This window comes from Apteryx rowi, unplaced genomic scaffold (assembly GCF_003343035.1).
Source record: "Apteryx rowi isolate R43461 unplaced genomic scaffold, aptRow1 scaffold_109, whole genome shotgun sequence".
In the NCBI taxonomy this organism is placed as follows: Eukaryota; Metazoa; Chordata; class Aves; order Apterygiformes; family Apterygidae; genus Apteryx; species Apteryx rowi.
Window position 1 is genome coordinate 2,301,464 of NW_020447297.1, and position 10,141 is coordinate 2,311,604.

Sequence of the window (10,141 nt, forward strand, 5' to 3'; positions counted from 1 at the left end):
CCCCCTTCGCCTCGGCGCCGCCGCCATGACGCCTCCCCTCAGGCGCCTCCCTGCGGGCGCCCCCGCCGGTTTCCTCCCCGCCTCGGTGCGGAGAGGCGGGCAGTCACCAGAAGCCCGGGCTGATTTCCTCCCCCGCATGATGGGGGAAAGAGGAGGGCAGTCACAGGAAAAGGCCGCATTGTGGGATGACGGCGTTATCTCGCCTCACGCCCTTCCCCCCCACGGCTCCGCGGCCCCTGTGAGGATGGAGCGCAACTTAACGGTCGCCTCCCCTCGCGGGGGCCTTTCCCTCCATTTCACCCTCGCGCCTGGGTTTCAGTCAGTTATCCCGGCTCACCACATCCCTCTACCAGAGGCTGCGTGCAGGGAGCCACCCCCCCCCCCAAAAGGCAGATCGGTAGCCAAACAYTGGTTATCGCCAGTGCTCGCACTTTATTTGCGGCGCATCTCCCACTGCTCCCTGCAGCACATCACTGACAGAGGTGCCGCACGCGCGTACCTACCTCGCTGCATTTATTACACAGAAACGCCGTACCGCCACTGTGGAACGCAAGCAAGTCAGAGAAAAGACTTTTTTTTTTTTTTTTTTTTTTACAAATTCACCTTATCGCGTTTATTCTTGTGACTGCCATTTGAAATACAAGGGGTTCCCACGTAAATTAACACCGGCAATTTACAAAGAAGTGTTTTACATCTCACCAAGGAGGATGGGGACTTATCAGATTTAAGCGTTTTAAAGTTTCTGTGGAGAATGATACTGCAAAATCAAGAGCTAGTGCCCATCCTTTAAAAGCATTAGAACACCAAATCAAGATTTAGTTTTCACAACGTACATTTYAGATGTTACCTTTAAATGTTACCCAAAAGAACACTGAAAATAGTTACAAGATTTAGCAATCCAAGAATCTCAAGATCTATAATCTAGTAAAAATAGGGAGTCTGTGCCTTGAGTCATTAACAATGAATAAATACAACATTTAAATAGCTGCAACATACCAAATACTTCTCTCATGCCTTAAATAAAAAAAAATAGATGTTTATAGATCTTTTGATATTTTATAAGTCATTTAGTGCTACCGGAAGCTTCTAAATTACAAGGCTGGAGACTGACAAATATACAGGATAGAAAATGACAGATAGTAAAACATCCACGACATGTCTTATAGACACGGCCTCTCTATGTACTGACTGAAGCTTAAGAGAAAATAGTTCAGACTTTGTCATTTTGGGCAATGGCAGCAAAAGAAGTCACCAATTTTATGAGTTAACACTCAAGGGGAAGATAAAAGGATCATACTCTATTATATCCCRTAAGAACTGGGATAGGGTAGCATCAATCAAAAAGAACCAGACCCTGATACCCACTACCCCCATGTGCAATCATTGAGACTGACAGCCTCAAGACAGGGTACCATATAGAAGATAGATATAGGGCAATTCTCTAATACCATGTATTTTTTTCCCCCCCAAGAACCCCTCGATATGAGGTTTATAGCTGCAGTACACAGGCCRCCACCAGGACATAGTTTTCAATCATCTTCCCACTACTCCTTGGGTTTTASCACGTATTCCCGCAACATAGAATACAGCACACCTAAAAGACAGAAAAACAAGCAAAATTAGAAATCTTTTTTTAATATAAAATGCTGAGCTACAAAAACTCAACACAGCTAAACAGTAAGAAATGAGATTTTGGGCAACAGAAATTCACAATTCCCTTCCTCTTCTCTTGTCTGTATTTTTAATAGCCAGGAAGAACACTACAAAAATACTTTATCTACAGAGAAATTTTTTCCTATTCTAGCGGTATGCAGATCACCAGCAAATTCCAGTTTGCTTTGCTGCCAAAGAGAAGCTTTTCTGTTGTACCTTCTGGGAATACATATAGGCAAACAGTGTTTCATAAGATATGCAGTTTACACACATACGCTGCAGAAATACTCAGATGAGACCTAGGATGCACTGAATACATTCAAGACCACAATTCCAGTCCTGAAAATATCACTGTCTACGCAAGCTGCTTTCCAAAGCAATAAACTCAGGAACAGCAATTTTTCCATTTGCAATGGAAAAATATTAACAGCAGATAGTCTTCTTTTCTTCTCGCCTCTAATTTCAACACTTTAACATTATTCTTGCATGACAGCAGTCTGCATTTAAATGCCCTCCTTTTTCAAAGCATTTCTTTCACTTTCAGCACAAACCATTTACGAGCTTGCTGAAGAGTATTATCTTTGAAACACTGAATCACTGCAAGATTTGTGTATTGGTCCCACTAGCTCTTCATTTTTTTCTGCTGCTAATACCTGTGACCTTCCTCCTCCAATTCACCCACCTTTCCTACTCCAAGTAAAATTATATTTTATACTTAGATTCTTTCAAATGTTTGAGGAGATGAAGAACCTCACATACTCTCCATGCCTAAAAGCAGTCAAAACTTGTACTCTCAGAGTGTAGTTTAATATTGGAACGTATATTCTTAAACACCATGTTACTCTAGAAAGGCTAAGCAAATAATCAGCCAAAAACCAAGTAAGTGTTCATAAACAGCATCAGGCATAAACATGTTTAAATATAATAGCTTCCACCCCAAGGGTATTTCATGCACACTGGTGTTATCTGCCAGAACAGGGACTTCAGAGGGTCTCCATGACTCAGTTTACCAGCGCTGAAGAGCAGCCTCCCATTTTGTACGTACCACACGTTATTGCTCCCACTACGAAGCCCTGGGCGGCCACTCGCATGTGAATCAGGTGAAGTGACATTTTCATGTCACCCCTGTGCTTCAGTCTGTATAGCCCGTAGCCCACCACCATGGCAAAGCCAGCCATTCCTGTAAAGCAAAGAAAGCAGCCTTAGGAGTAAAGGACAAAGCCACCAAGTTATGAAGAGTGATCTACTTAAACAAGAAATCCTGGGAATAAGCACATTTTTGCCTAATCACTGTGTTTGTGTAGAGGACAAATCCCTGGCCTTTCTACTGTTTTCACTCTGGCGCTATTTCATTTAATGCACAAGTCAGTGTGGAGAACAGTGACAAATCTCCACTAAGGAACCATGTCAGAATGAAAAGACAATAAGTCATGGGACATCCTCAAGGTATCAGAGTTTGATATTTTTCAGAAAGCACAATTTGCACCCTCTTTCTTGGAAGAAAGCTCGCATCTTAAAGTTCTTCACTTCTCTGAGCTTCAGCTCTGACATTCAGCACCTTGACGTACCCACCCGTTTGCCGAAGACGCTATTTTGGGTGTTGTCATGTTTGACTTGCTTTCACTGGAACAGGACAAGTCATACGTTATCTGCCCTGTGCTGCCAGGAGAGAGGTTCAGTAAAATCTCTTTCACAGGGGGATACCTTTCATTTCTACAGACCAACAGACCCAACACAGCCCAGACTGCGCAAACTCCAGCCTATGTATGTCAATGCTCTCGCAGAATACAGAACAGCAGTGCACAAAATTTCCCAATTCCAGCCACTTTATTCCATATTTAGGACGATTATTTATGTAGTTCAAAGAAGGCTGCCAAGTTTTAAGAGTTGTGTGTATTTTACTGCCGAGCGCCAAGACAACTTGGCTCCCTGAATGGGATTATTACCAGTTCCACTTGAGAAGCTGTAAAACCTCTTAAAAAAAGTAGACTTCGGGGGCCTGTAAACTAGCTCTGACATAGGTTTAAAGTAAATTTTGCTAATCTATTTGGAAGAACCTGAACTCACTGAACTCACACAAGGAGTCCATAGCATGCTCTAGAGAGCTAGGGAGCAAAGTCCCGTGGCCACAGAAACTGGTGACATATATCTATTGGCAAAAGCTTAGAATACTTCACCCGAGGGACCTGTCTGCTCTCCATTTAAGGTGGCTATAAAGCAAAACCTATCTCCCGCGGGCTGCACAGATAAGAGGCAGTTCCTGATCAGAGAGAATTTCTCAGGGCATGTACAGCTGACCTCCCCTTGGAGGCCGGATTATTGGGCTTTTTCAGGCTCTCAGCAGAGAAGTTACGAACTTTACCCACCTCCTCAAGTTGGGCTGCCCCAAAACCTAATAAGAAAATGCATTTTAGACTAAAGGATGGCAGCAGAGAAAGGTCAAGTCGTCTTCAGGCGGACTGTATTTCAGACGCTTTTGTTTTGTATTTTGTTAGCCTGAAAGACACTTCCTAGTGATCACAGTTCCCAGTAGCCACGCTCTAAAACAGACAGGCAAGATACACTCCTTACCACATACAGGATCCGTCACTGACCTAAATTTTTTAGGATTTTTTTTTTTTTTAACTGTAGGTTCTGCATTTTCCCTTTAAGATAACAGGACACTTATTAATTACACTGTTTTTGGTAGAATACCATTTCAGGTAGACACTGTATTGCTGTCACCAGAGAACAAGCCTGGATGAGGAAGTCATTTCAAAGTAATTTCCTGTTTACAGTACATGACTGTGTTTACTATATTGATTGCTCATGAGAAGGAAAAAAAAATAAAAAAATCTACGTAACCATGTTTCTTCATATTTAAACTTACCAATGGGTACAAATGGTGTCTCTTTAAATTTTTTTAACAGCTTTGAGGTCTGGCTGGTTTCAGTCTCATACTCAGAAAACACAGGTTCCTGACCGGATGACATGATGGTAGCTGCAAAGAGAAAGAGGTATTTCTGAAATCTGAAGAAAGACAAGTTAAGAGTTTTTTGGTTTTTTTTTTTTAAAAAAAAGAGAATCTCTTTCCCTATTCCACAGGTAACGAGGCTCCATGTAGTCAAGTACAAACGCAAGAGCTAGCAAGGCTTGACTTCAGCATAATGAGCTACATACAGACCATTTAACTCAAATTCAATCGTGGGAAGCAAGATTGCTGCATATTAGAACAGCTAATGACAGCAAAAAAAAAAGCAGCGAAGTAACAAGTTTCTGCCATCCCTTTTTGCACTGTTACAAATCCCAGTGCTCCCACACAAACTCACAGGTGGCTACAGGCCACTGAAAGCCTAAAGTCACTGGCTGTGTTTCCTTTCAGCACTTCCAACCTCCATCGCAGCCTTTTGCTTTTTACAGGCTACTCCTTAATAGCTGCTCTGACCTCAGGAAAGTTCATTTCTCCCCTTTCACTCCATGCCAAGGACGGCAAGTGAAGCACTTTGGATGGAAAGCAAAAGCCGCTGCGGAAGGTCAGCTCTGCATTTGGCAGCTATTCAGCCACTACTACAGCTTATCCCGCTTTGTTCAGTGCTTCAACATCATTTCGAACGCCTGCTGGATAACGGAGCGCGCAACACGGCAGTTACGGAGGAACGGGAGCAAGTCTTTAAGGCCGCGATAGACAAATTTGCACGGGGACGCACTCGGCGTCGCGAGGACGAGCACTCTGCTCCCAGAGCAGTCACCTAAGCAGCGAAAACATCACCCAAAACTCATCAAGAAACCCACCCGTTTTTAGCGCGGGCCCTGTCACAGATTACACCAAGCCCTGTTCCTCCTTCAGTCTCTAGCATAAGCATCGTTCTTCAATTAGTGACTAGTGATGTTAGCGCAATTAGATCAGCAACCTCATGACGCTTTCCGCTAGAAAGATTTCTGCTCTCTTTCCGGTTCTGCCATTGGCGCGCTCAGTGCTAAAATACATCTTGGCCTTGCAAATAAGTACGCCACATTCTTCAAATAAGTTGCTAACTGGAATTTAATTTAARCATTGGTTGGTAGACACACACAAAAAAATACATTGCAAGTGTGGCCTATTCCTTGTTGAAGCAGCACTTCGTGTGCACCCGTTCAACAGACCGCCTGATTTTTAAAGTTAGTGACTACACAGGTGACCACTCCCACCACAGGCAAAAGGATGCTGCCTCTCCGGGCCTACTGCAGCTTCCCAAATTTGCAAATATAAGCTATAACTTAGGCTGATGCATTAGGAGAAGGAAACACGGCAGCACTCCTGTCACTCGGGAGAGATGGAGGCAGCCAGAGGTAAGGTTGAAGCAAGAAAAGGAGAGCAAAAAGTCAGTCCATCCACCCAGTTTAAGAGGAGCCCGTGACCTTCAGCTCACACAGAGGTCGGGCGGGTTTTGGGGGTGAGGGAAGCAGGGTGACGCACGTGTCCCCGCTAGCCCTGACCTTGCCTGACACCTGCGGCACTTCCTAGGCAGTGGGGAGGCCTCAAACCACACGGGGCACCTGCCCCTAAACCTGCCCCGGGGGTCCCCAAACCACGTGGGGCACCTGCCCCCCCTAAACCTGCCCCCGGGGGCCCCCAAACCGCGCGGGGCACCTGCCCCCCCTAAACCTGCCCCGGGGGTCCCCAAACCGCGCGGGGCACCTGCCCCCCCTAAACCTGCCCCGGGGGCCCCCAAACCGCGTGGGGCACCTGCCCCCCCCAAACCTACCCCGACGGTCCCCAAACCGCGTGAGGCACCTGCCCCCCCCTAAACCTGCCCCCGGGGGCCCCCAAACCGCGTGGGGCACCTGCCCCCCCTAAACCTGCCCCGGGGGTCCCCAAACCGCGCGGGGCACCTGCCCCCCCAAACCTGCCCCGGGGGCCCCCAACCACGGGGGTCCCTGCCCCATATGTGCCCCACGTGACCTCCCCCGACTCCAGCGGTCCCCCCCACGTGACCTCCCCCGACCCCAGCGGTCCCCCCACGTGACCCCGGCCCCGCTCACCACGCAGACGGCCGCGCCGCACCGCCACACGCACTAAACCTCGACACCGGCCGGCTTCTGCCGCGCCTGGCCCCGCCCCTCGCTCTTATTGGCCGAGGGCTCGCCCCGCCTCCTTCGCCTTTGACCCCCCCGCCCGCGACTGAGCCGGCCGGCCCGCCTGAAAACTACGCCTCCCAGCATGCCGCGGGGGAGCCCGTCCCGCCACCGGCCAATGGAGAGCGCGGCCGATGACGTCAGGCGCGGGAAGTTCCGCCGGCTCCATTTCACAGCCTTCCGGGAAGGGGGGGGGAGAGGCGGGGCACGTCCGGCCTCCCGCGGAGTCCTGACCCGAGGAGGCGGGAGGAGGGGAGTGACGTCACCGCGGGGGGGCTCGCCGCCCGGCGGGTGCTGAGTCATGGGGGGGGCGGGGCGGGGCTGCGCCGCCGCTGGGGGGCGCTGAGGGGCGCCGTGGGGCTGGGGACTGCCAGGGACCTTGGGGGGGGTGCTGTGAGATTGGGGGCTGCTGGGGGGGGGGATCCTGTGGGGCTGGGGGCTGCCATGGGGCTGAGGGCACCCTAGAACTTGGGGGGGGGGGCTGCTGGGAGACACCGTGGGGCTCCCAGCTCGGACCCACGCCGGACCCTTCCTCCGGCTTTGGGTGAGCGGGGTGCAACCTCAGCACCGCATCCGCACCCGGGTCTAACGCGTGTTGCGGCTGCTTCTTCCTGCTGCAGGTCCATCGCGCTCGCTGACCGGGAGTGTCTTCCCACCACCCCTCTGGGGGCTTCGGCCTTAATGTAGGAAATTCTGCCTTTTTTCTGACCGTGAGAGAAACCTGGCTGAAACCCCATTTCGTTTGTGTTCATGGGGGCTGTCGCTGGGACTTTTTTTTCCATGCTTGTTCTCTCTGAGAAAACAAATCTCGCATAGTCTGGGATGAGCAGTATCCAGTCTTTTCACAGATTCACAGAATCACAGAACGGTTGAGGTTGGAAGGGACCTCTGGAGATCATCTAGTCCAACCCCCCTGCTCAAGCAGGGTCACCTAGAGCACGTTGCCCAGGATTGCATCCAGGCGGGTTTTGAACATCTCCAGAGAAGGAGACTCCACAACCTCTCTGGGCAACCGGTTCCAGTGCTCTGTCACCCTCACAGTGAAAAAGTTTTTCCTCATGTTCAGATGGAATTGTCTGTGTTTCAGTTTGTGCCCGTTGCCTCGCGTCCTGTCGCTGGGCACCACTGAAAAGAGTCTGGTCCCATCCTCTCGACACCCTCCCTTCAGATACTTGTACACATTGATAAGATCTCCTCTCAGCCTTCTCTTCTCCAGGCTGAACAGGCCCAGCTCTCTCAGCCTTTCCTCATATGAGAGATGCTCCAGTTCCTTAATCATCTTTGTAGCCCTCCGCTGGACTGACTCCAGTAGCTCCATGTCTCTCTTGTACTGGGGAGCCCAGAACTGGACACAGCACTCCAGATGTGGCCTCACCAGGGCTGAGTAGAGGGGGAGGATCACCTTCCTCGACCTGCTGGCAACACTCTTCCTAATGTACCCCAGGATACTTTTGGCCTTCTCTGCCACAAGGGCACATTGCTGCCTCATGGTCAGCTTGTTGTCCACCAGGACTCGCAGGTCCTTCTCCACAGAGCTGCTCTCCAGCAGGTCAACCCCAACCTGTACTGGTGCATGATCCTTTTGAACCTTGGCTGCACAGATCATACCCCACCCTACTGCATTAATCAAATTATGATACCCCGGTTACTTTTATTTAAATGCTGCATCCTGGCTTTACTCCTGAGCCTGATGAAGGGGCTGCATCCAAGGTGGGTTTAAAGCCTGACAGCAACCTGTGGAAACCTCCTCGTGATGTTAATAGGTAACATGCACATCCTTATAAACATGGCCAAACAAGTTATCTTCAACAATTCAAGAAGGAAACCTCTGTGCCCTTCAGAGAGGATGGCGTGGCTGGAGGCAGCAGGATTCAGTGGTCCTGGGAACCGTCACATTCAGCTCGGGGCAGAGCAAGGCGCGTGGGAAACCGTCCCCGGAAACCTCACGCGAACGAAGCCCTGTGCCTGYGCCACAACCCAGGGAAACGGGGATGGACAGCCAAATCGCTCTGGATCCTTTGCGTTTGATGTGTCTTCGGTGGGGACCCGACAGGGTGAAAGACAGAAGCAGAAAGAGCCTTTGGAAGGTATCCAGAAATACCTGGTCTTTCAGCATTAGCCCTACCACAGGTAGGAAAGCAGACTTTAGGGAGAAGCAAGCTGGTCCAGAAATTTTATGCCCCTTTAAGAAAAAAAAAAAGAGCCCTTATATTAGTTTCCCAGGGGATGATTACATTGGCCTGTTTATTTTTACGAGCTCATCCTCTTGCAAAACCTGAAGGTGCAGAGCGTGTGAACTGCAGCCATTAAAGAGCTGAGGGAGCAGCGGCCTGATCCCGAACCTCCCCGAGGACAGGCGCTGCTCTGCTCGCTCCTCTGGGCCCAGAAACACCCAGGTAGTAAGGCCAGCATCGTTATCGATTAAACTCCTACAAGAGTCTGTCTTCGTGGCTCTCGTATGTCCAAAGTGGTCACAGAGGAATTGACTGGAAGTGTTTGTACAGCTGGAACTGCTTAAGAAGCAGCTCGATCCAATCATTTCATTTCCAAAATTAAATATATTTCCGTATATATCTCCATCCCTCCAGAGCACAGCAGGAAACTGTTGCTCTTTGGGGACCACTTATATGTTTGTTTCTTTTTGCTTGTTATTGTTTTTTTTTTTCTTTTCAATAGAAACTCAGGCCTTCTTCTTAACAGTTTTCATAAGCAAAGGTGCAGGGGGGCTTCTGCTTTGCGTATCCAGGCCTCAGTGGTGAAGGTGAGTCTTGCAGGTTAGCCACCACTGCAGGTGACTTGGCTCTTTGGGCAAATCAGTCACCGGCGAGCGATGCAAGGACGTCAGTTGTAGAGGTGTCACAGGAGTACTGATGTGCTTGTGCATAAACCAGGTCCCTGAGAAGCTGAAGGGCTTGAATTAAGCCTGAGTGGGTAATGGAGGGGTTGTTTCCTTCTGAGGGACTGTGATCCGTTTTGCATCTTTTGGGAGGAGCAGGAACTGAAATGAGGAGGAACTGGGAGAGTAACAGCTGAGAATAGCTTGTCATAGTCATATTTATATTCATTTAAAACTCTTCTCAGCGGTATTTGTAACCCAGGGTCTCAGATGTAGCTGTTTCTACAGGAGTTTGCAAAGGGTATGCGCTGTCTTTATGTCCAGCGTTATCCTCCCCGAGCATGAATCAAGCCCAGACCCAGGAACCCAGTGAAACTACTGAATAGAAGTTGCTTTCCTGATCTTTGCTCTCTGCTTTTTGAGCTCTGGAACTTTTTCTGACCTATTTTTTAAGCTTTTCTAGGAAAAAAAACAAACCAACAAGCAAGCTGAAAACCTCCTGAGACCACATGAGTCCACAGAGCAGGATTTTGAGATTTTTTTTACCCCCTCGCAGCA

General features: G+C 49.1%; 2 protein-coding genes across 2 annotated transcripts in view; both read right to left on the bottom strand.

Moving 5' to 3' along the window:
- The window catches only part of CCDC13 (coiled-coil domain containing 13), a 38,275-nt gene extending 37,721 nt beyond the window's left edge, over positions 1-554 (bottom strand). The window contains exon 1 of the mRNA XM_026072200.1: positions 504-554. The gene's annotated coding sequence lies outside the window, so the exon portion shown is untranslated. The remainder of the gene's footprint in view (positions 1-503) is intronic.
- Positions 555-598: 44 nt separating this feature from the next.
- Positions 599-6,755, bottom strand: HIGD1A (HIG1 hypoxia inducible domain family member 1A). Its single transcript, XM_026072260.1, has 4 exons — positions 6,655-6,755; positions 4,523-4,633; positions 2,699-2,833; positions 599-1,594 (listed from the first exon to the last, which is right to left on the bottom strand). Exons 2-4 carry the CDS (start codon positions 4,623-4,625, stop codon positions 1,545-1,547), a joined length of 288 nt encoding a protein of 95 aa, XP_025928045.1. The 5' UTR covers positions 4,626-4,633; positions 6,655-6,755; the 3' UTR covers positions 599-1,544.
- Positions 6,756-10,141: the final 3,386 nt, after the last annotated feature.